This window comes from Uloborus diversus, chromosome 9 (assembly GCF_026930045.1).
Source record: "Uloborus diversus isolate 005 chromosome 9, Udiv.v.3.1, whole genome shotgun sequence".
NCBI classification, from domain to species: Eukaryota; Metazoa; Arthropoda; class Arachnida; order Araneae; family Uloboridae; genus Uloborus; species Uloborus diversus.
The window spans coordinates 155,922,872-155,950,036 of record NC_072739.1 but is presented as its reverse complement, the minus strand read 5'-3'; the positions used below and the strand labels follow the sequence as shown (position 1 = coordinate 155,950,036).

At 33.5% G+C, this 27,165-nt stretch overlaps 1 protein-coding gene across 1 annotated transcript; it reads left to right on the top strand.

Annotated features, from left to right (window-relative positions):
• The first annotated feature begins 882 nt into the window (after window positions 1–882).
• LOC129229690 (cytochrome b5-like) lies at window positions 883–27,165 on the top strand. The gene is made up of 7 exons (XM_054864052.1): window positions 883–921; window positions 9,287–9,407; window positions 11,410–11,446; window positions 14,218–14,309; window positions 19,077–19,097; window positions 21,425–21,447; window positions 26,882–27,165. The coding sequence occupies exons 2-7, from the start codon at window positions 9,288–9,290 to the stop codon at window positions 26,967–26,969; spliced, it is 381 nt and encodes a 126-aa protein (XP_054720027.1). The 5' UTR covers window positions 883–921; window position 9,287; the 3' UTR covers window positions 26,970–27,165.

Sequence of the window (27,165 nt, the reverse complement as noted above, 5' to 3'; positions counted from 1 at the left end):
GATGTGAATACATGCATAACGCTTACAGGAAGAATCCTTAAGGACGTCTTAAAGAAATGTACGGTAATTTAGGCGGGAAATTAAAAGAAGCCTAATAGTTTCGATTATCCAAGGGGGGGGGGGAAGCAAAAATCTCAAGCACATGAGAAACGTTTATTTAATGCACACCTATGCAAGCTAACGTCTAACAACAATTTCCCATATTATATTAGATATCTGAAAGACGTCTAATTATGGCATAAATAAATATAAATTTTGTCCGGATTGAAAGTACAGATGCACAGAATGATAATCTAGAAACAAACCTAAGGCCTAGCCATAATAAATCTTAATACATGCTTTTAATTTCATGACCGTTGTACTGTCCAATTACAGATTGCATGGTTTTCAAACGTCCAGATCAACGAATCTATATATGAATAAGGGGGAAAAGTAAAAATTTGAAGCGCGTATTCCGCTCATTTGAATGAGACTCTGCTTCTGCAAAAGCTGACATCGGTAAAAAATAATAAATTTATCCATTTCCGGCTGTAAAACGGTGTTTGTCATTCCATACAATCCGTGGTCAGACAGTAAGCATAAATAAAGGAACACGCTCTTTTTCAAAATAAAAAAAACAAAAAGATACAACTTAATATAGTCACATCCAAGAAAATGTTTCACTTACTTTCATGCATATCTAATTGTAAAAATCTCATCATAATAAATACATCAACACATTTCTCATTACTACATTCTTCAAGCCATTATTTAAACCACGCACGAGGTACAGGAAGAATCCTTGTCGCCAAGTCTGAGAATGATATCATTTAGCGCCAAAATATAGGGTTGCCTCCCGTTTATCTGTCAGGATCGTTCCTGCATTGACCGATTTTCAGTGATTTTTGTTTATCCGTTTTGGCCGAAGACGGAAGAAGTCACGTAAGAAATGATTCATATTATTTTTATTGCTTAAACTACTTAAATATAAAGTAGAAACTGCAATCTTTTAGCTTGAAATTTTTTTATGCGTCCATTAAAACCACTTGTGATTCCTTTTTCTTAGCAAGTGCAGCCAGGGACCGATTTACACACTTGGGTACCCCGGGGTACTGACAAATATGCCCCCCCCCCCCAAAAAAAAAAAATATGAAAGTAATTTTGGATATTATTTTGATAGGAAAAAACTCTAAAATAAATTCCTGATTTTCATGTAAGAAAATTTTTTACAGTCGCAGATGGAGAAACTATGATAGTTAACCCGTCAGCGCACGCGAAAACGCGCAAGGGGTGTTCTACACCCCAGATTATTATTATTTTTTAAAATCTACTTTTAAAGGGATTTTTCAACATTTAATTTTATATAAAGTAAAATCACTTTCTTTAATCAATTATATGTATAAATCACATTGAAAAACATAATTTATTGTACTTACATGAATTTATTCCTTGCATTTCAAACAAATAGATATTTCATGTTCTTTACAAACATTGTTGTAGCATTTGTTACAAACAGATTTTGTTTTTCGGTCCTTACTTCTGGGACACATAAAGCACCTTTTATAACACATTTTCTGCCTTTTTGGAGAAGGTTGCTCTGAAGCATAGTCGATATTTTTTAGTTTCTCTTTATGCAATTCTGCAGCGGCTGTTCTTTGACCCATATGGGGTTGTATAAGATCCAATACAAGTTTTTGATGAAATGCCTCTGTTTCGTGAATTCTGCAGAAGGTTCTTTGGTTGACAGAAGTAATACACGGTGAGCATTAATATTAGCAACATTCAAAATTGAAAAGAAAATCACCATCGACCACCTTTTAGAAATTCAGGCAGTGGAGTAACATGCAGCCATCTCGTTGACTACATCTACAGCTCCTTTTGTGAGGTTGTAAAAGCTTATCATTTCCGGTTTCTTTTTATCTCCAGTTCCTCTTCATCGATTAAATCATCATTATGCATGGTTGAAAGTAAAACAACACTTTTATTATTTTTTGGAACATATGATACTATTGTTGTGTCCTTTTGAAATCCAAGTAAGGATGAATGAACTTCCCTGCTTCTTGAATCTATGAAAGTCGACGGAATTTCTCTTTTATTTTTTCTTATTGTCCCTACAAGAGTTATATTCTTCTTCAACAGATCTTGAGCCAGCGGATACGATGTGTACCAGTTGTCTACCGTAAGATTTCGTCCGGAGTTGTAAAGACCTCCAACTAATCTCTTGATAATATTGCTTAGAGAATTAGAGATTCTAAAAGGCCCTTCTGGCTGGACACCCGCATAGAGTTTTGTTTATCCTTCAAATTTACGTTGTCATGACTAGACTTTTGAAAACATTTATCAACATTTTGGGGTTTTACATAATCAGGTGTCGATCCAGGTTTTATTTTTTGGGTCCCCATTTTGTGAAAAAGCAAAATATTTTTGTGAATTTTCTTTATTTTTGTAAAAAAGGACTTCTTGTGATTTTTTTCTTGGAAAAGATTATATAAAAGCATTTTTAGCTGTCGTATCGTTATAGAAAAGCCTTAGACAGGTTTCAGGGGTGATTGCAAGTTCTTGAAGAATACCTGAAAGCTGCCTAGAGAAAATGCGCTGGGGGAGGGGGGAAGTAAGACCCTTAACATTTTATTCGTAATTAGACACACATTACATTTATTGTTTTTTACAAATATACATATGCAAGGCACACTTTCTTAAGGTGAAAGTCTCACAACAGATTTACTGTTTGCCCCTCTCAAATACTTTTAGATCAATGAAAATTGCACATGCTGCTGAACGTAATGATAACTCCCAATAAATACAATATGAACAGACTCAAAGATATCACATATTTCTTAACACAGAAGAATGTATGTGTTTGAAAAACTTAAAAGTAATTAAAACCCAAAATAATACTGCACCAGCATTCAGCGTTTAATTTTTTGACATTTGACGTTCTTACAGAGTAGGTATTTCGTGTAAAACTTTGCAATTTAATGATGTTAATAAATATATAAAGAAATTTTATTTGTTTGCCACTTAACAAGGTACAGTCAACATCAAAAATGCGCAAAATTCATTTACCATGGCGCATGTAAGGAAATCAAGATCTTCGAAAGAAATAAAAATATAAAAACAGCATATAAAAGAATTTTATTTTTAGTAAAGTTATTTTAGAATTGGATTTCAAAACTCAACACAAATTAATACTAAATATATATTGCGTAATCAAAGTAAAATTTAGGATTTTCCTGAAAACAATTGAATTTTGGTATTTTCAAAGATAAATGTTTTGAACTGAAATGTGGGATAAATACGTGGCATTCTTACCACAAGTTAGCAAATGTTTTTTCATTTCATTGTCATCTAAATTTACTCCCAAAAAATCTAACTAGAGATTCAAAATTCTCAAAAATGGCCCATTGCTTCATGATTATAAGTACAAAATTTGAATTAACTTACCAATCAATTTTCTGTTTTTTTTTTTTTTTTTTTGCTTCATATCCAGTCTCTTCACTTTCAGATTTTTTTGAGAATTCCTTCTTTTGCTCTAGATTTTTGTATATTGACAGCCTCTCTGTGATTTTTACTGCACCCATGTTTTTTTTAAAACTCTATAGGGTGACAGCTTTTCTTGATATCAACTCCAATATTTACTCAAGGTTTGTTCAAATCACTAACATTCATGAAAGATTAACATATTTTGCACAAAAAACCCTTAGCTGAATAACTATAGTAAAGCCAGCTATACACCTTTTCATAATTTGCAATGTACTTTTTATTTATTGCATGCTTCTTATTTCCATCTGTACTCTCAAATACAATGCTTGAATCATTATTTGATGGCTCAATCTCAATATCATCATCAGTTGAAGTTGCTCCAGATTCACTTCCAGTATTTTCTGCCTCAAAAATCGTTATACTTTCGCGAACTGCCTCACTATCATTTGATGTACTATCTTTTACCGCATTTCCCGAGCACTCCAAAACGGGAACATTTGCGTTACTGTTACTGCATGATGAAGTGGTGGTAGCGATTTTATCGGGGTGATGATTGCTGACTTGAAGAAATTCACAATATTTTGGGACCGAACGTTCGAAGAGCGAAATTTTTTAACATAATACGCACAATTTCGGGAGGTACCTCCCGTTGCAGGACGTCCTCGTTTCATATTTTAATTTCTTGAAGAATAATTTTCAACGAACAAACAATCTCTCCAAACTGAGATTATTGCGGCTGCTATCTCCAGCGCTCCATTATCCGCTAAAATTATCCATTATCCGCTCCCACACAAATTATAATCGAATAGAATATCAATTTATTCTTTGATGCGCCTAAAAAATGTCCTCTTAAACACGCGAAGGCGCGAACAAGCTAACTACGAAAAATATCGTCTGCGCTCCTGGATAGCAGACGATCTGTTACAAAAGAAAAATTAATACTGAGAAAGAAAACGAACTGGAATAATATACAATTACCACATTTTTTTAATTTATCGTCTGCAGATTACGCGATTCCCGCCACTTTTTAATAAAATCCCACTCAATAAAACTTCCTTTGCGCGCTGTTCCCGTTGCTCACCATTAGCAGACATGCGTTAAAAAATTCCGAAATTGCTCATCTGGAAGTTTCATATTTATTTTAAGAAGACAGCAAGATTAAATAGAATGACCGACGATATTTTTCAGCTGGCATTGTATTTTATCAATAAAAGAAGGAATCTAGAAATTCAACTACAAAAAAAATAAAAAAAAATACCGTTATTCTTTTGGTTTACTGTATGTTGTACGCTCAAACTAGCGTGACTTTGGAAGTTATCTTTTGCTCTTACGCGTACAGTCTACAAGAAAAATAGCAGGAAAGAAAAAATGAATAATGCATTTTAAACCAGCAATTCTCCGCAGGCACCGGTCCGCGAGAAAATTTGACCGGTCTTCGAAGAATTATACCCGTTTCCAATAAAATAAAATTTCCTTATTTTAATTTTATTCCTAATTTTATACGATATTTTATGCATTAATATATCCATTACTTTGCATACGTTTTGTGGTTTCTCTATAAGATTCATTCGCTTATGAAAATTTACACAAATTAGCTGCGCTTATTTTTACATTCAAAGTGTGTAAGTTATTTAAAAAAATCTTACAATTAACTTTTGTAAGTTTATTTTAAGTAGAAGGGTTTTCTTTCTGGCATTTGTTTAAAAAAAAAAGGACAAAACAGATTAGTTTATTTTAGTGAAAAAAAAATAAATAAAAATTTCTACCGGTCCGTGAAATTTTTTGACGAAGTTCTACCGGTCCGAGATTCAAAAAAAGATCAAGAAACGCCGCTTTAAACTAAAGAATATGAGAAAAAGTGGGTACCCCTGGCCTAATCACTCCTTTTTTTTTTTTCCATTAAATGCAATCGTGTCAAGTGAGCTTTCGAGAACGGACAGTATCAACTATAAACTACAGGGAATTTCGCCAATCGGTTGTTCGGCGTTTCCCGCGTAGTCACTCATACACTAACAGGATTTAATTAATTGCCATACAATACGATTTGCATCAGCATGCGCCAGTATTCAATGCGAATTTCTATGCAATTGATTAAAAAAGGAAAATATATGATTTTCGAGTATTCTTTTTAACCTTCGTTTGGGAATAATTTTTAGAAATTTTGCTCGTCCGTTCCGTAAGATAACCCCCCAACTATGAACCTTAAACTTTTTCAAAATAAATTGAAGGAAATAGGAACAAATTGAAAAAACAGGAGAATATTTTTAAAAAAATTTAAAAAAAAAAGAAAGAGGAAAAAAACTAGAAGATCTGCAACTGGCAAGGTTTCAATTTGCAACTACTTTTGAGAATTAAAAGTGCATAATTTGGCAAAATAATATGGATAAAGGAAGGATGCGTGCAACTAAGACACAATTGAAAGTCACAATGATTCAAAGGAATATTTAATTCAGAAGTATTTGGTCATTGAAGCAAATCAAACCAACAGAATATAGGCGATTAATTTGCCGTGGCGTGAAATGAGTCAGTCTTCATTTCGCACTCGTGGAACAGCAGAAAATCATCGAATCAATTCTTTATCACGTGCTCATTATTTTTCTTGGATTTTCGCTAGCCACCAATCACAAGCGTCCCTCTCTCGCCCCCCCCCCCTCTGACGCTCTCAAGCAAAAACACCTCACGCAGCAGGCAAAAAGATAAGATGGGGGAAGGAGGAAGAGGGGTAGGCTTACGCGTAGATGCGTACACATTTGCGGTTAAAAAATATTGTGAAAAGGCTGCCTTTTTATAAATTTTTGTGAAGGGGCTGCTTTTACGACGCGGAATTTTGTGAATGGGGCCGCTTTTGCGATGGGGAATTTTGTGAATGGGGCCGCTTTTGCGACGCAGAATTTTGTGAAAGGGGTCGCTTTTGCCATGCGGAATTTTGTGAAGGGGCCGCAAAGCGGCCCCAATTTCGCGCTGGATCGACCCCTGATAATATATACCATTATTTAAAAATGCTTTAAAAATAACACCTTTCTGGTCTGATACTGTCAAAATACCATTTTAAGCTTCAAATTTTGCCCCACCTTTATCAAATTTAGATCCCGAAATTAAATTTTGTCTCAATTTGGAGGAGTAAAGTACATCTTTTAAAACAATTTTTCTTTTACCAAATCTTAAACAAATATCCCCTTTTCCCTCAATCGGGAATGTTTTACCTTCAATGGCTACAGCCATTTCTTTGTTACTTAATTCTACAAAGTTCTGAAAAATGTCTCTGTCCTTTGAGAAGTGGTGGGTGGCGGCACAATCAAAGATATATGAACTGGATCTATCCATTAGACAGTTTGCCTCACTTAAAAAGAAATCTTCATACTCACAAAAATCAGCCGATGGAGAACAGTGGTGGTCATCACTTCGCCGTTGAGAACCGTGCCTTTTCCATCTCGAACGACCTCTCCTTGGACTTAAGGGACGACTCTTTGCTTCAGGACAATACCTCTTGATATGACCAGTCTTTCGACAACGGAAATACGTTACGCTTTTGTTGTAGTCCTTGTTTACTGCGAAAGTTGTCTTGGCTTCAATGTCGAAATCATCATTTCTCAAAGATAGACGATTTTCCTCAGCTACCAGGTCGGACACAATCTTTGAAAAAATGAAATCTTCATCACTTCTCAGTATACTCTGGACAATTCCGTGGAAACAGGATGGGAGGTACCGGAGCAGTTGGAATGACAGAAATTCCTCCGAAAATGGGGTCTTGAACTCCTTCATACGATTGTAAATTCTCCTCAATCTGGCTGCGAATACGTTGATTTTCTCGTTTTCTTCCATTCTAGATGAGGTTAACTCCAAAAAGAGCTTCATCTTGATACTTCTGTTGTCTGGAAAGTAGTTTTCCCGCAATTGGTTCCACGCTTCGTGGGGATCTTCGGTATTCTCAATAATTTTCCTGAATTCGTCTCCGATGTGTAGATATATCACGGCAACAGCAGATTGTCTCCTAGCTTCGAAATTTGCGACATCTTTCGCGGTAACCCCTCTATCCGTGCTTATTTCGGGCTTGGTCTCTTTTCCAGTGACGATATTCCATAGGTTCCGGTCGATGAGAACAAACTTCATATCACTGCTCCAAGAAGAGTAGTTGTCCTTCAATTTTTCTATCATTATGCTAGAGCACGCCATTCTTTAAAAATATGATTCCAAAAATCTTCGGCCCCTCCTTCACAAACACTCTCAATTTCTTTCTCACAGAAAGCAAGGTTTTGAAAAAAAAAATTTACGCGTGAAATGTCAGTTATGGCAGGAATAGCCCATAACCTTCTTGATACCATTGATGAATGATATCACCTGTTAACTGTAATACTTCTTGCAGAGTTAGTGAAAGAACTAACATTTCATCTACTTTCTGTGAATAACTGATGAAGAGACTTCTTTAAAAAAAGTAACTAAAATTTATTAACACGTGAAAAAAGGTAAATATAATTGTATAACCATAACTGAAGCCAAAGGTAAAAAAGATTAATTAAATATGACTAGCAAGTTAGTTAAGCTCATCCTAATACGGCTCGCTAATCTATTACTACGATCAGCCAAGCACCGTCAGCAATCCGCCGAACAATACAAGCTCCACCCTAGCTACCTTTTACAGGACAGACATCACCGAACGAGTCTTTAAAAAGAGAGAGCGAATCTCAGCTCCGATCGCTATTAAATAGTCTGTCCTCATCATTATTCACATCAATGCCCTCACGTCCACGCAACCAATGAGGATGCACCAAGTGGCAGAGACGCCTCCCTGCTAAGCCAATGGCTGGAGTCTGTTACGTCACACGTCCGATCCGATCACTCACTTCCGATTCACTCGGATCGTTGGTCCGAACAAGCATCGGTTGATTATCGTGAAGTTCAGTTACCTGGGCAAAAGTAAGTGCAGAGATATTTGTAGAAATTCTATTTCTAACAAATCATAATGTGCTTTCTGCGTTCCTTTGTTTTCTTGTAGTAAATTCCTCTATAATGTCCTTATAACCAAGTTTTGTGATCCAACTTCCTTCTATTGATAATAAAGCTAATGAGAATTTACTATCAGAAATGAGAGTACGCAAAGGACACTTAGTTCTTTTCAGTAGCGAAAATGATCGTTCTCCACTACAATTGGAGATTGGCAAAGTCAAAAACAATTTCAGGGCTGCATCTATGTTGGCAAAAGTATCCATTTACCAAGTTTATGGATTTTTTTTTTTGACTTTTCAGTGACTGAACTTTCTTTTTCCGATGATTGAACTAATATGAATTAATTCATCAGGAAAAGATTCCTCCAAATCACAGGAATAAGATTTTTGAAGATCTTTTGCATTTTCTCGAATATTTTGCTTGTCGCATTCAAACAAGCAAGAAAATTTCCTTAATATGCCATCATAGGCTGACATTCTGAATTTTAGTTTTATAATCAAATTATAACAGATTACATAAAAACAGGAAACCTTGAAACTTTGCTTAGAGTCTAATGTGACTTCTTCACATTGTCCATCATAAAACTGTTTTGGAGTTTTTTTCTGTCTTTTTGCACTCTGTCTTTTTGCTTAAAAAAAAATGATGACAGAAATTTGGTGCCCCCTTTCTTTTGGTGCCCCGGGCCCCGAATGTCCCGCCGTAAATCAGTCCCTGAGTGTAGCTGTGTATTTCTCTGTTAAACTTTTTTTTTTTCAAGTTTCAATTTTTAATCTAAAATGTCCTGTATTTGAGCTTCACTTATTTGTAGGAATTATTTTTATTGCATTTGAATTTCATTTTAACGAATAACAAATTCACTTACTTTTCGGTAAACTTCCAGAATGCCATCTGAAGAAATCAAGACGTATACTTTGAAAGAGATTGCAGAACATTCAAGTCCAGATTCCTTGTGGCTTCTTATTGATAATGGGGTTTATGATGTATCAAAATTCATGGACGAGGTAAACTTCATGTTTCTTGGTTTCCATCATTTCCCTTCTGTATTTTACAAAAATCCTAACTCTCTTAAGGGACCAAGGGCCAACATCAAATTTTAATTTTTTAAGCCCAAAATTAGGGCTAAATTTTTGGGTGGGGTGGCAGAAAGTCAACCAAAATTTCTCAGATCCTATCCTTCTAAATAGTGGGGGTAGGTGTATGTCACTGTCAGAAGATTACTAAAGTCATTACAGACCATTGGTCTAGCAGGGAGGGCAGCTCAGGGTTCCTCTGGGTCCTTGAAAATGCTTTATATGAGTTAAAGTGTTGTATTTTGAGCTGAAACTCTTGATTATTCAGACAGTGCTTTATTCTTTATTTTAGCTAGAACTTTGTGCTATTCTTTTCTTTTTTTGCTCTCAATTGTCAAAAAAAAAAAAAAGAAAAAAGGGAAAAAAATGCTAGTTTCTTTTATGGAATATTTTAGTGCTTCTCGCCAGCAGATGTGGTAGAGCCCCAAGAAAAATTCTTACATTTTCTTTTAAAAATACCACTGTAATTACAGCCTGGACTTTTTACTTTATATCTGTTAGTCTCTCATTCTCTATGAAATATTTTATATGCAATTTAATCATGCTTTTTTTTTTCACCTGTGATACAAAAGATTTAATCAAATCAGACAGGATGCTAGGGGTATGTTATTTGTGAAGAAAGTTTTTTCTAGCTTTAATTAAGATGAAAATTGTAGTTTCACCTGGCTTACGAGAAGCTGCTTTTGAGTGTTAGAACATTTTTTAAAAGTTTGGGAATTCTTACTCTACAGCAAGCAAAGCGGTGCTACTTAGCAAAGCGTAGCTACTTAGCGAATTCGGGGCCAGATTAGAGAATTCCGGCGGGCCCTCCCTTTAGATTTGTTTTGAGATTTAAATAAAATCCTTTTGAAAAACAAAAATTTATTTTGTTTTTCAAAGCAAAAAAAAAAAAAAAAAAAAATTGCAACTTACTAAAAGAAGTCATTACAGATAAACCTTTCTGGCTGTTTTGTGTGCAAATAAAATCATGTAATAAATTGTCTATTTTGTCTTGATTATTTTGTTAATTTGCTATTTAAACTGTCTTCTGTTCATTATCGTTGCTTTTAGGGTAGTCCTCAAAGGGTGGGAACAAAAAAGAGCAATATTTAAAATTTTCAAATTTGACTTCATTTTGTTTTTATTGCATAGTATGTACCCCTAGAACATCATGTATAAGCATAAAAAGACTGCAAGTATTTATAAAAATTATTAAATAGGAAATTTAATAATTGGTCTATATGTAACAGATTTTAAGCATAGTTGTCTAGTAGGTAACATATTTTTTATCCTGGTAAACAACCAGGAAAAAATTTTCCCGTCGCGCTTTTTCACAAGTTCACGCGCATGCTACACAAAACCTAACGAGCTCAAATTCACAAAGATTCTTGAATATACTAAGGGTCAAACATACTTTAAGAGCCTAAAATTTCAGGCTCCCAGTGTAATAAAATTTCCTGTAAACTTGGTGTAAACATGGCAATTTGGCACAAAAAGCTAATCCGCCATCTTGGATCACATTTTTCGAAGATCCTAGAATCTCAGGATTTGGATCTAGGAAGCTGACAATTTGCATAGGTTATATTCAAAAGCATCTCTACGCCTCTATAAAATTTTTTCCAAATCTCAGATGGTCGAGTGAGGACGATTTGAAAAATTAGGTCAGTTGACGTGGAATGACTCACATTTATGTTTTGGAAAAATGATTTTGCTTCAAAGATACTGGATAAAAACATATGAAAACACTTAAGTTATTTGGTGTTAAAGCTTCAAAGTTTAGGTCTGTGTCTGCTCTCACCTTTTGAGAACTGCCCTTTACCGGACGTCTTTTCATCCGAAGCTCACTATTTGCATTAAAAAAGAGGTTCCCTGAAACCTCAAAATACTTGTATGCAGTAATCTGCTAAATTTGTGCATTAAAATGTTGTTGATTAAAATTATCTACATTTTTTAGCACCCTGGTGGACCTGAGCCGCTTTTTGACTGGGCAGGTAAGAGAATTCATTTTTGACCATCATGTAAAAGTTATTTTATTTCAAATACAAATACAAAAGTGACGACCAGCAACAGGCTCTGGGCCCAGCTAGACTGGTCCTAGTCAATTTACAATCCCCAGTGAAGATCAATGGCCCTCTTAAAACTATCTACTCCCTTGCTCATTACCACCTCTTCCGGTAAGCTGTTCCACTATCCTGCTAAAATAATAATTTTTCCTAACCTCCATGTTAGCCTGAGATTTAAATAGCTTAAAACAATGACCCCGTGTCCTGTTTTCAGTGCTAGCCCCGTAACATCTTTCATTCTGATAAATTTAATCATGCCGCCTCGGTATCTTCTTTGCTCAAGACTGTACATTTTTAGCCTTCTAAGCCTGGAATCATAGTCTAAGTGAGAAAGTCCATTTATCAGCCTTGTAGCTCACCTTTGAACCTTTTCTAATACATTAATGTCAATTCATGCTGAATAATTTTGTACTTTTAATAGCTGTACCTCGGAGTGTGACTAATGTAAGTGTGTGTGACATTGTTGCTGCTTTTCAGGAGAGCAAAAAAAAACTTTTGTCTGGTGTGATGGGGCTTATGCTCTTTTACGCTCGTACATATCTATAAAGAATTTTTTAAAATAGAAATATGCTATGATGAATCAATGCAGAATATGATTCTACATAAAGCAATTAAAACCTGAAAATTTGCCATTTTTGGACTTTTATTCTGGCTCTGAGGCACAGATATGGCTCTTCCCTCCCATACAAAAAATAATTTTGTACCCATTATGCAGGGGTATATGATGGCCAAAAAATTATCAAGGCAACAGCAGCAGTTTCACGCAAGCAGTTGTTCGCACTGAAGAAAGTTTTGGTAATCTGTGGTTAGAGGATACTCTACTTTATTATGTCTTTGTTGTTGTTATTGTAGTCTTTCATTATTACATGATACTTTTACCTGTATTTTATAAATATTTAAAAAGAGTAATAAGATTTTTCGTAGGTACTAAAAATACATGTGATATAGTAGGGAGGGAGGGGTAGTCTTCAACCTCATCATGTATCACCAAGGGGGAGGGAAGGTTAAAAATGCCAAAAAAAAAAAAAATCACATGATAAATGGACGGCCCCATGGGATCCATTTCACCCATTAAGACATTTTGAATATCAAGAAATCTATCCATTTCACCCATTAAGACATTTTGAATATCAAGAAATCTATCCATTTCACCCATTAAGACATTTTGAATAATCAAGAAATCTATCGATAGATCTTTTGAATTTCGGTTTTTGTGAATGTTCTTTAGCACGTGTACCAAGGCTGCTTGGATGGCTGGAACATCATCGTAAAAAGCTCCTCTCGTTGCAGTTTCAGGAGCAAAGTATAGATTTATGTTCTCAAGCACCCTAAGTATTTGCTTGATCTATCACCGTGTGACTATTTCCGTTCCTGAAACTGGAAACTGCAATGATGTTATATTGATCCTTTTAAAAATATATAATAGCTTTATTACCTGCCCAAGTGAAAAAATACTTGCTGATTAGGGATTTTCTTGATGGCTGGTACAGAAAAAAAAAATTAACAATTGCTAAGTTTTAAGTAGTTTTTTAGTGTTAATCATTAATGTGAGTAAGCTCATTTCTTTCAAATTTCAATTGTATGTAACAAAAAATCTGATAGAAAAACAGTTCTTTTATTTGAATCCAACTCCTTATTTTACACAAAGATCAGGTATTTTACACCATGTGGATATATAGATTTTGATATTTTTTGTAGACTAGTGTTATTAGTCCATAAATTTAAATTGTGAACAGGGTTTAAAATAGGGTTCAATTTCTAGGGGGGAATGTCCCCCTTTACTTCAGATTCCAGGGGGGGATTTTTTGAATTTTGGGGAGAATTTTTATAAGTTCTGAAAATTTGTTTAGAATTTTTTTATAATTCATTTTTATTTCATTTTTCTATTTATTCATTTTTAAATTATATTTTTTTTAGTGTAATAGCAACCCCCCCCCACACACACATTTTCAAATAATTATTCCGTAATTTTGCAATTTTATTTTATTATTTCATTTTTAATAAAATGTTAACTAAGTATAACATACACATACACTCAATTATTTTTTTTAAATAGACCATTTTCTTGATCTAATTATCCGAATGGGGTTCGATCCCCATTGTTTAGAATAATATTTCTACTGCACAAAGTCTTTTTCTGACGATCAAAAAGTTTAAAGTAAAAAACTGCCTATACTTTTCGAAAATGGACTATCATTTCCAGCAGCTTTCGGATCACATTTTGACCAAATCGGAATCGGTTGATGTCGGTGAATCGGAATGCGTTGATGCCAGCGAATCGGAATTCGTAAATGTAACTTGAATTGTTTTGAATTAATGGACGCTTTATTAAATTTTTTCCATCTTTCCAAAATGAAAATGGATTTTGAAATTTTTTTATCTTCTCCGCTTTCCAGGTATGGGGTTCATTATCGAGTTTAAGAATTTACGGGGGGGGGGGGGGATCCCGCACGGACCTTTGGATTGGGCGGGATTTACCGATTTTGTGTGCGTTTCACGCAATCCCGCGCTCTATTTCAAACCCTGGTGAATATAACATGGAGGGCACATTCCTTTACTTATTTCCAACTGCTGAGAATGCTGTTTATATTGCTGTCTTCGCTTTCTTTAAACAATGTCATTTATTTTGCTGAAATTTTTCAACTTGGTTTCTTTAGAAATTAACTTAGCTGTGTGTAATTATTGATTTTAACTTGTAGGCAAAGATGCTACTGATGCGTTTGAAGATGCTGGCCATTCAGCGGATGCAAGAGAACTGATGAAAAGTTATAGAGTGGGAGAGCTTTCTGAAGTAAATGCATTTAGTAACTTCTAATGTTTGATTTATTATGAGTTTTCAAATATGTTTTCATATGAGACAAAATATCTAAATAAAACTAAGAAGTAACTTTTATCCCTGATCTCATACTCAACTAATCTGAAAAAGACTTCTTAAGCGTGTGGTTCATGTTTTTAAAATTTTAAGATAAGATAAGATTTGTCAACAAAAACACACATACGTAACACACAGTAAGCAAAATAAAATAAAGTAAAGTTAAAACATACAATGTGAATTATAAAACATGAATTACAAATGTCAATCACAATACATTAAGGAATTCTTTATTATAGTTCAACATGAGTTAGTAGTAAAAATTCAACAATAAAGAGCTCCAAAGGCATTGTCAGTGTTATTAAATCGGTTTTATTTGGAGTACAAGCACATTAATATCTATTAAACAATATAATATTTACAAATTAATTATATACAAGTAGTAAATATTTCACACATAACAGTAATTTGACTGTTTGACTCCAGGGAAAAAAACACAATAACTCGCATTGAAACATTTTATATTATGAAAAACACAATACAAAATCCCCCCGGTTGACAAGTCAGTATATTTTATCAGCTAAAAGTTTAAAGCAAACTTTTTATTTTTAGTACTATTAATTTTAAAGTATTTATTCATTTTAATTTCTTGATAGGAGATAGTTGTGCTTTTTATCTTTTCCTTTTTTCATAGACCTTTTCTCTACTCTGTTTATAACATTTACAAAAGAGAAGTATGAAGTGAAAAGGGGGGGGGGGAGCTTCGAAATGAGGGCAAGCACTTCAACTACTGGTCTATTGTACTATCCCTGCTAGGAGCTACCTTAAATGTTCAAATCTTTGTGCAGAATAATAGTCACATTTGCTCAGTGCATGAATTGAGTTTGCTTCTGCCATTTGGTACTCTCTATACCATGCATTTCCAACCTATAGTCCATGCATAAATTTTTTGCGTTCCATGGGAAGCTTACAAACTGAAAAGCCTATTTTTTAATTTGATGATACAGTAAAAGCCCTCTAATGCGGACACTAACGGGACAATTTTTTTGCCCGTGATAGAGAGGTGTCCGCAGGACAGGGGTTTAATAATGTTATTTGCATTAGAACTGGTGAATTAAAAATTGTCCGCATAAGAGGGGTGTCCGCCTTTGAGGGGTGTCTGTTAAGAGAGGTTTTACTGTATATTTCTTTTTAAGTATTTTAGAAACAAAACTAAGCCAAGAAAAACTCAAAAACTCTCACTAAGTTCGATCATAGCCTAAGGGGACAGGAAGGGACAACAGCCTTTCCCTAGAGGAGAGTCGAAACTTTCCCTTTCCTCCCTTCTCTAAAGTCACCAAAAGTAATAAAAATTAAATTTATGGGACTTAAATTGAAAATTTTTTTTGGAGGATAGTCACTTACCTGTTCTTTTTGCTTTGTTTTACCAAGAATAACTAAACCAACTGAACTGAAATATTGTTGGTTGCACACTTTGCCTCCAGAAATTTACTGTGTGGGCCTTGAGCAAAAAAGGTTATAGACCCCTTCTCTACATGATGGATCGTCCGTACCACCCAGATTAAGAATGTCCATTAAGAGAGCAATGTCCAGTTAGTAATCCAGCAGACTTTTCAACCTCTTTCCTACTCAGACCAAGCAGCTCCCAGGATCTAAACCAGGGAGGCCGCTATCTCGGAGAGTCAAACTGAAGCTGACTACCATATCATTCACCCATAAGTAGCTTCTTTGCAGTATTCCTGATTGCATTGTAAGGGAAACCAAGGGCGGGAAAAAAATACAAGAAAGAAAGGGAGATAAGGTAATATTTTTATTTATTAAAATTGTATTGAACAAAATAATGCACATGTAAGTTTAAGAAGTTTAACCCATAGCGGATAGGTGAAAAAAGTTGGACATAACAGATGACGTAAGGTCTCAGAGACCACTCTATTTTCAAACGTTTTTTAAATTGTGTTTTTGAACTTTTATTAGCATGGGAAAAAGTATTTTTGAATTTTTAATTGAAATATAAATTTTTCAAGGAAATTTTACTAGAGCCTTAACATTTTTCGAGAAAAATCATATGTTACTTGCAGGGTTTGCCGATATATATGGCTCGATATATATCCGATATTTGTTCTGAAAATATCATGATATTTTGGTATTTTCGATATTTATTTTTTAAACTAAGATATTTGCAGTACAAAAGGTATATGTATTAAACATATAAATATTAATTTATTACTAAAATTATCAAAATGTAATATGTATACAATAATGCAATAACATAATATTCCTTTTTATTTTATAATTATAAAAGTGTTACTGTAGCTGTTTTAATGTAGATATAAAATACCTACTTGAAAATTGAAAGTTGGTCAGAAGAAAGGAAAATATCTTGTGGCTATGCACTGACATATGCTTATATTTTTATTTCTGAATTATATAATTTTGTACAAGTAGCTAAAAAAAAAAAGGAATGATAACGACAATATGATATTTTCAAACCCTAGTTACTTATAATAAAAACGAGTCTATTACTTATTAATGATTTTATTTTGGTTATTTAATACATACAGAACATTTTAACACCAGAAAATTAATATGTACTATTAGTATATAGTTTCATATTTTCAGGAATAACTCAGCCCTCACTGTCCCTAGAACAGTCATTGTGTAACTTTTGTGAACATTCCAAACAACTCTCAACTTCATCTAGACTATTTTGCATCTCTTCCGCATAGCGTGGATGAGATAAATGAATCCATCTCCGCAGTCCTAACGTTAAAAGCCATGTCTACTACTGCCAAAAATTAACACTGAAGGGGAGGTTGGTACAACCAGATGTTTCTTCTGGGTCAATAAACATATATATATAGTTGAACTTCAAAAATCTGAACTACTTAGGGCCGGAGCCGTGTTTGTATTCCAGAAATTACACGGGTGTCCTATTTAAACTCTTGTTGTTAGCTCAATATTGATTGAAAGTCCTTGTTTTAAAATAAAGCAATTTAACCCCTGGTAAAGACCCCCTCCCCCAGAGCAAGGTCACCCCCTAAACATGCAAAAGAAGGGACCTTCCCCCCAGAAAAAGAGAAAAATACCCCTCAAAACAAGCCCCTTAAAAATTTCAATGTCAGTCTGCGACATGATCCCCCCTAGGAGGGCGGCCCAGGGTAAAGCATGAGTGCTTAATACATCATGTAGGAAGCATATTCATAGTATCATACTTTTCTGTTCCCCCCCCCCCCATGCACACACCATTCCTCCCTTTCCCCAAATCAGGCCCAATGAGAGACCATCAAAATTATAAGGACAACAAGCATTTTGCCCTGATAAACCCTAGTAATCAATAATATTCCACTTTTTTTCAATCCCTTTTCTCGGTCTTGATGTCATGGAAGTTGAAGAATGTTTTTGGAAACTTTTGTCCTGGCTTTTTCGAAGGAGAAAAAGAGTTCTTGATTGTTTCATTATTGAATGCTATTTTTTCATTCTTCGGGGTGCCAAAATGCCTCACAAAGTTTTCATTGAACTTAGATCGAGCCTTTTGTCCTGCCACTACAGTAATTTCATGAAATAAGCATCAAATAATGATTTTGAGGTTTGAGGAACATATAATTAGGCTTTACCCTGCTGGAACAAATTATTTAATCTCTAATTAACAGTGTTTTTGGTTTAAAAAAAATATTGCTCAGTGCATCAACATTAGTCTCAGAATTCATTCTTCCCTGCACAAAAATTTTGTTACACTTTCCGTCCGTTGCAAAGCTTCCTCGGACCAAAACTGAGCTGCCTCCAAATGTACACTTTGAGATTTTTTTTTCCTCCACAGAGATTGTACCAGAAGTAACAAAAACCATCTAATCCATCCTAATTCAAGTTTTTCTCATCATAAAAGATGATATTATCCCACTTTATACCTAAAACAATGCATTTTTGGCACGCTCAACCTTTGGTCTCTTATGAACTTTTTTAAGAGTCGGTTGTGACATTAGTTTCTCATTGTTGAACATTTCGAAAAACGTATCGTAACTTGAATTTCCATCTAATATTTCTTGTTGTTTGTTTTTGGAGCAAGCTTGTCTGATTATCATGTGTTTCACGAGCACAGAAACAAATTTTCCTACCTGTTCGTCTTTGTGGTTCTTATTTGCCGGGATTTTTGAGAAAGTTCTAAATGACCAATCATCCAGATTTGTTGTTATTTGACATACAGTAAGTCGTGAAGGTTATCAAGCAGCCACTTAAGTTAAATATCTAGCGCCATGACTAAAAATGGAATGTGATGTCCCCAATCACTTACTAAGCATTTATATGGTTATATAGCGCAGTGTACAGAACAAAAAACAAGTAAATTTCAATTGTTAGAACACACAACTCGATTAGTACTTGTAATTTTGTCTATATAACAGGAATGTCTAAATTCAAACTTTACTGTATGAACACAAAACTCATAATTATTTCCAATAAAAGTACTAAAAAACAGTTTTTTTTACCATTAGTTTCCATTCATAAAATTTGCACAACTTTCCGACCAAATGCAGTCAAGATTTGGGGGATTTTTTTTTTTTTTTGTCCTTATGATTTTGACTACCACTGTAAAAAATAGTCTCATTATACTAATTTTATTGTTTGCTGCCTTTTTTTTTTGAGATAGTATACAGTATGACAATGTTTTATAGTTTATAATTTCATTTGTTTATCAGTTTTTCTTTAATGATTTCCTTTTGCTAATTTATTTTTATTTTTTCATCATCACAGGATGAACAAAAAGAGATCAATGTAAGTTTTATATTTTCTTCCTCATTTTTCTAAATTGTGTTTATATAATTGTGGCAGAGTGTTTGCATTCTCATATTGATAAGTATGTGTCATAACTGTTGCTTTAAATTGATATTGTGCATCATGCACTAAAAATTTAAATACTTATGTTGTTCATGCTGCTCTTTAAATTATGTAAAACATTTACAATTATAATCTAAATCCAGCAAATGCTTACAATCAATGTTGAATTTTGAGAAATATTACTTTAATTTCTTTTATCTTGCAAATTCAGTGTGCATAGTCTTCCTTGACTTTCCATGTTTATGATACATTTCATGAGATATGAGTTTTTTTTAATTTTATTATGATATTGTACCCGTGTCTTTTTGGAGTGCAAGAATAAATAAATTAAATAAATGATAAGTTAAAACCAAAAATTTATCGTAACTGACTTTTGTCAATTACAAGAATCATCTTTTTTTTTTTTTTTATTTAGCTCTGCATGAATATCTTTCAGCTTTTCATTCAAGTAATTTTTTTCTTTTCTGTCTTGATTTGATTTTTCACTATTTTCATTTTGTAGCTATCACATTTCTGTTGCCATGTTCTGTATGCTCTGCTTATACTCATGCAACATGCACACACACATGCATATACAATATATATATATATATAATACACATGCTATATATCGGGTGGCGATAAAATAAGTCCCCTATTCAGAGCAGTCTGTAGCTTAAAGGAATGGTCGGATTGCAACCAAAATTGGAACACTGACTAATCTTGAAGGGGGAAGAAGGATGGTGCAAAAAAAATAGTTGCTACAATCACCGATAGGTGGTGCTGCAGCCTGAAAAAAGATGGCGCTAACAGTACAAACACTGTAGTAATTATGAGCAAATTAAAGAAGCAGTCATTTTTGCCAGTAACGTGGTACGAGATGCTTCTCAGTTTGCCCGATCACTCTGATTTTAAAGCTATTTTACAGCCGCTGTTGAAATTGTCGCACATCGCCTGGATTGTGTCGTGAAGCTCAATGGTCAACTCGTGGAACCAGAACTTGATCGGTATCGCCATGCGCAAGCATAATATGCCTGTAAAACTTTCAAATAAACCATCCCACTTTTACTTGCTCATTCTTTCTTCTTGTATTACTCATTGCAAATTTAAAAGCGCTGCCTATTGGCAACTTTTTCAACTAAAATTTTTTATTACACCTCCTTCTTCCCCTATTTTACTTGCTTCAAACTTCATTTTCTGTTCAAGTTTTGAATTACTTGTATTGCTACTCCAAATCAGAGCTTTTAGAAGCGCATTTCTTGTGAGATGTTCCTCAAAGAAATCGATATCCTGCTCAAAAGATGTACAGGGAGTGGGTGTTTACCGCAAATAGATTCAGTTGAATCATCTAGCATTTAAGGTGTTTGCAGTAGACATAAACAGTAGCTGCTCTTTTGAGCAGCTACTATAAACTTCAAATTAAGTTTTTTTTCTTTTGATCTTTAATTCTCTTTTAATTTATCTCTGATTAATACTGCTTAATGTGCTAGCAGGTGTCCCCATCCCCTTAAGGACGTCCCCCCTCCCTCCCCCGCAGATCAAGACCCCCCAAATAAGATCAACAACCTCACAAAACCACCCTTCCCTTAAATTTTTCAGTGGCAGAATCTATGCCATAAACTTTCCTCGCGGGGATCCCCGATAGGCTTTAACCCTGAGTCCATTTTTCATTCTAGTGCTCCTTTCCAGACCTTTGTTTCCTTGCTTAAAAGTAAGTACAAGATAATAAGTTGTACCATTATTTTTCTCAGTCTTTGCCTGATTGCTGTGTTACATCTATGCTTGGGGTGAACCTAACCTGGCAGCATTGTGAAGTCTTCACAAATCCTATTGCAGTATTACAATGTTGGCAGGTTAGGTTTGCACCAACTATAGTTTGCCCATGTGGCAGCCATGACTTTAACGCTGCATTTCCACTTCTGCATTCCTCAAAATCTGCTTATTTAGGTCCCTTTTACATTTCTCTGCATTTTTGACATATAGTATCTATTTTGTGCTTGTGCACACACACAAAAGTATTTTTCTACAATATTTTTTTTGCACATAAGTTTATTGCATTGCATACATTGACTTGTTGAAGTACATGTCACCAACTATTATCAATCATCTGCAGGATCAAAGGATTCTTTCTTTTTTATGTGTACTTTGCTATTTTGTTGACTATAACATTTTTTCTGTAAATTTGTTTGATCTTTTTGGTTGGTATATTCAAACATAGTCACATACATGTGTCGAGCCCTATAATGTACTAAGCTTCTTACCTAGATTTTTTTCTATTTTTACAGAAAGAGAAAACTTCCAAGAAATGGTAACTAATTTAACCTATATTTTTCTTTCTGAATTATTAGTTTAATTTAAATAGAGTAGGGTAGACTGACCAGTGAATGAACAGTTTGTATTTTTTTCAAAAAATAAGGTTCCAAAAGATTTTTCTTGAATGAATTATACATTTTTTTTTTACACATTTCCAGAAAGATAACAACTAGAAAATGCTGTGTTTGTCTGCTGGTTCGTGTGTTCATTCACTGGGTCGAGGCACTTTTTTTTCACTCCAATCTCCCAAAAACTCTGACGCAGAACTGCAAAATTTTGGATTTCTTTTTATAAATTATTTCAGTCAAACTGGAATAATACAAACGTCTTTAATTCGAATTTTTTTGTCGGGCCCTTGAAACGTCTATTCAGTTAATAATGCAAAATCTTAGTTATTTCAAAGTCCAACTTCTTTAATTCAAAGTTTTTACCCTTTCAACATTGCCAAAATATAGTTTCAGTGCAGTTATTTGAAAAGTGGCTGAGTTATTTTTAGCTATTATGGTAAAATCTGTAAAGCAGAGAAGAGGACGGGAGAATATTCTTATCTGTTCTAGGAAACAGCTGGGATTTTAAAAAGCTGTAGTTCTTATATTTAAAATCAATAAACTTACTTCTTTTCGCAATTTCTGTAATGATTTTTTATTTAATGGCATAAAAATTAATTTTGTTGGATAAATCTAAGTTTTACAGTGGCCCCTTGCACTTTGAATTATCCGAGCTCGACTGTGTATAATCACCTAAAGCGTTTTTGCTGTCATGTGACAAATACAGTATACTCTCGATATCTTGAACTTCCATATCTTGAAAACCTTAATATGAATAATTATTATTCCCCTTGATTTTGCGTATTCATCTAATATTATTTTTCATTCTTATGCTGACAAGTTTTTAATCAAAATCTTGTTATGCCAAATATTTTTCAAAGTCGAATATAATTTTTTCCGCAATTCAACCTCCATTAACCTGCAGTCTTGAAGCAACTCAAGGAATGTTTCTAAAAATTTCTCGCTCTGTTCATTATTTCTCTCAAGTTATGAATGATTCATAGAAGCTTATCTACTATCACTTTTGTTCTAAAGTGGGGGAGGGGGGGGGGTTCGTAGAATTAAATTACTTTAGTCGTGGTAAATCACTACATTTTGCTACTTCAATAGAATGTTTTTTTTTCTCTATTATTTTTTGCTAGTTTTAAAAATTCAAATTTTTGTTATTGTGAAGACTTTTTTTTCAACTTTCATTACATGTTTCCACTTATTTTTAACTGTTGTGACTAATTTTTAGAATTTCATGTTATTATGATTATGACCTTGTTACCTCAAAATCTCGATATCCTAAATTTTTTTTATCTACCCTTCAACTTTGTGATATCAAGAGTATACTGTACTGCAACTTTTATGAATGCTGTGAATTTTCGAAAATGAAATTTTGCTTAGGTGTTCATTCACTGGTTGGTTTACCCTATATATGCTAAAGTAGGTTACTGCCATTCATGCATTTGGTAAGGTATGCCTTTTTTAGTTGCAAATTTTTTTTTCAAAAAGTTGCATACTTTGGAAAAAGTCTGAAAATGTTCATGGTTTTTAGACTTTGATTTATTTATTATTATCCTGAAATTTTTGTGGATTTAACCGATTCAAATGCATGAAAAAACCAGGAATTAACAGCACAATATATTAGTTACACACATGCTTGATTGAATTGACATATGGTTATATTGAAGCCTGAAAGACCGAGACCGTCAAAAATGTGTTCAGAATATTAAGGTGTTCAGACAGAGAGAGCCCAATGTAATTCATTAAACTTAGAAAGTCTAGCTCAGTACAGAGGCCGCCCGCAGCTTATTTGATTTGTGTTTGTTCTAAACAGTTTTGATTCCATAAAGCAGCTGATTCAATAAAGCGACTAATTCAATTTAGGTGGATTTTATTCTGTTTTTGAAAATTTGATTCATTAAAGAGGTTGATTCAATTAACCACTGATTCAATAACCCATCAATTCTTGTTGGAATGGCAGGATTCCTGTCAAATTGTCTCTGCTCCCTTCTTTCAAAGACGCTTAGACTCTTGTCCTTGGAAAGAATTGAAAATTTTTCAACCCTCTGATCCAATGTTTTCAGCTTATGCATTGAGTTATCAATACCAATATTATCTTTTATTTTTATAAAGACAGTTTTGAGTGTCAGATGTATTTTGATTATAGGTACAGGCATCCCTCGAATAACTCAGTTAATTCGTTCTGTGTAGCATCAAAATTGTGTTATAAGATACTTTTTTTAAATAACTTTTTAAACCCCTTTTTACGTTAATTAATCATGTACATAGTAAAAATCATGTGAATGTGTAGTGTGTTGTATCGAAACCGTGTTTTGTGTCATATCAAAACCGTGTTATGTGAGATTTATGTAAATCAAGGGATGTGAACCGTGTTATTATGAAACCAAGTTACCGTGTTATAATAAAAACAAAGTAAAAACTTATTATAGTTATCACACATTAACAGAATATATTAAACAAAAATAAAATTCTATCTTTTTTAAAGATAACATTCGTGTTACATCAAAACCATGTAGTATTAAATTCAAGTTTCGTACCACATGTTATATTAATCGCAAATTTGGTACCGTTTAATATTGAAACTCTGTTGTACAAGTATCATGTTATACAAGGGACACCTGTATTCCTTAAGTGAAAAAAACTTTGTTTAAAATAAATTTTTTAAAAATCCTTAAGAAAAAGCTTGCATCATGTACAACATAAAATGCATAGTCTTGTTGCATTCTTAGCAGGAGTTAGTATTTTCTCTTTCAAAATAATTTTAAAGTATAAATATTCTTTTATGTTATTTTAATGTAATCTTTTGAGTACTTATGTTCAGGGAAACAAATTGCCAAAAATGTTAGAAATACCAATGCTCTTTTATGCCATTATAATAAAAATGGAACTTGTACATTAAAATTCAAAGCTATGTACTATTTTAGAAGACTCAAATTCAGTGACACAGAAAGAGAAGCTTTTAAAATGCAGATGGAACTAAAAAAAAACATGTAAAGAAAGCCTACTCTACTGGACAAAAGTATTGTACATTTGAGAAATCTTAACATTTTTACGAGCATGAGACCTTCATTAGTGTAAAGACAAGATACGATTGAGTTATTGAGCACAAGTATTTTTTTTAATTTCATGAAAAGTATAATATAGAAATATAAGTTCAGATTACTAGAAACTGGGCCCCATTAGGTTTCCCCTTCAATAAAATGAAATGTAAAATTTCAAATTGCTCTGAGTGACTGAACGGAAAAACATTGTTTCGGGCCATTTCTTGTTTGATTAAAGATCCGCTCTTTTAAGCAAGGAATCTTCAAGTTTTTGCTACACTCTTTTTGTTATTTCATGTTGCCAAACTTAGCTTATTGTTTCCTGAAACTTATTTTCTACATTAGCGCCTTAAAAATCAGTTTAACTACAAAAATATCATTTTCCATGAGTTTTCATGAAAAAATGATAGATTTTCTCAAAATTGCAATACTTTTGACCAGTACTGCAATATTCAAATAAGATTTGCTCCTTTTTCTCCTTCCTAATAAATTATAAACCTCCTATACATAAAGCTTGAAGAGGAATCTTCCTTCCACTTAAAAAATACATTTTAGCCCCCTGGCTGGAAAGCAGGAAAATTTTGAAATCATTTTCCAATCTAATTTGGGTCAGTAATTTTTCACCTGTATGCTTTTCCAAAATTCGATTCCAACTAGTATTTGTTTGGTGATAACCTGTTGCATGCATTTTTAAAGCCCTCATTAGAACTGATATTAGTCTCTGATCAGATTGGTAAAAATGTTACTTCTTAATGGTCTTCTTCTTTGCCAGTAACCTCATGTGATGAAAAGAAGTATATGACATATTCCACTCCAGCAAAGCAAAATGCTTGGAAATGCTTATTACTGCACTGGACATGCTTGAATGTTATTGGGAAATGTGAAACAAGATTGGATGCAAACCCTATAGCTAATACTGTTCCCAATATGCCTGTGAAAATTTTGTTTCAAAGCAAAATGCTTGGAAATACTTATTACTGCACTGGATGTGCTTGAATATTTAGTAAAATGTGAAACAAGGTTGGATGCAAGCCCTATAGCTAATACTGTTCCCAACATGCCTGTGAAATTTCTGTTGTTTCAAAGCAAAATGATTGGAAATGCTTATTACTGCACTGGATGTGCTTGAATATTTAGTAAAATGTGAAACAAGGTTGGATGCAAGCCCTATAGCTAATACTGTTCCCAACATGCCTGTGAAATTTCTGTTGTTTCAAAGCAAAATGATTGGAAATGCTTATTACTGCACTGGATATTCTTGAATATTTAGGGAAATGTGAAACAAGATTGAATGCAAACTCTATTGAATACTGTTCCCAATATGCCTGTGAATTTTCTGTTTCAGGTATATCTGATTAACAAATGTGTATAATATCCTTTTTGCTCATTAAAATGCAATAACAAAGTTCCTGCAAGGCGTTAACTCAAAACTAGTAATACAATGAAGAAGCAACTGCAAAGGAAGAAAATACTTGGACATTTTTTGGAAAGTATCTTCAATTTACTAAAACTAATAGTTATGAAAGTTTAGTTAATCATCGGAAAAGAATGATGATGTTGATTCAGGAATAAATGGTAATTCATTCAGCAACATCAAAGATCAGATGCAATTATTTTTAAAAAAATCTTGTTCCTTTTGAATATTTTGCCATTTTGTCATTTGAGGGAAAGGAAAAGAAGTGTTCAAGTAATTCAACTGAAAAAAGTAACCATGGAAAATGGCAATGTGTTTTCAAACTAGTGTAGGAGTAAATTCAATGATTAAAATACTCTAGGCTCATGAAGTTTATCTTAAGTAAAATATTAAGGGCAACTGTGGAAGAAATATCTGAAGCTTAACATATCTCCTGCGCAGAGAATAACAGTATGCGGTCTTGAGCGAAACTGACAGTGGAAACAACTTTTGTAAATTTAAATTGTACTGATAAGATACAAATCTGATTCCTAAAATTTGAATAAAAACACAGAAAGAATTGGAAATTTTTCCTGAAGGGTACCCGGAAAAGTATGGGTACTCTTGTTTTAAAAAACATATTTAGGGTTCAGATTTGCAACTCATTTTATAAACCATCAGCTCCCACAACGATCAAAACAGCTCTACTTGAATTTCATCCACAAATTTTTTTACCCCAAACACAATAGTTTGTGTACACTCAATGTAAAGTTATACTTTGTAAGTTCATGTAGTAAAAAAATAATAGCTGATAGTATTAAGCTCTTTAAAACTTTTTTGTAAATATAAATAATCAGGTTAATTTTAATTCTGATTTTATTTTAATTTATTATTATATTTAATGGTTTTTGTTTGATTTTTTCTTTATTTGCATTTTAGTTTCTGGATTCGCACTGTGCTTCTTCCGGTGGGGGTCTTAGTTACTGCATTGCTTGCATATAAATTGTTTGTCCGCTTCAGTAAATAACTTCAGCAGAAAAACACTTTGTTCCTAAATGTTCTTGGAATTTCCAGACATTGTTGCATTATGCAATGTAGTCATTCATTTAATATGATGTTTTGAGCTTATTATGCAACTTAAAAGCTGTTGTAAAAATTTCTAAAAGCATTATGAATAGTGAATTAAATTTTTACGTTATTAAGTCATGTCTTCTTCCTCATAT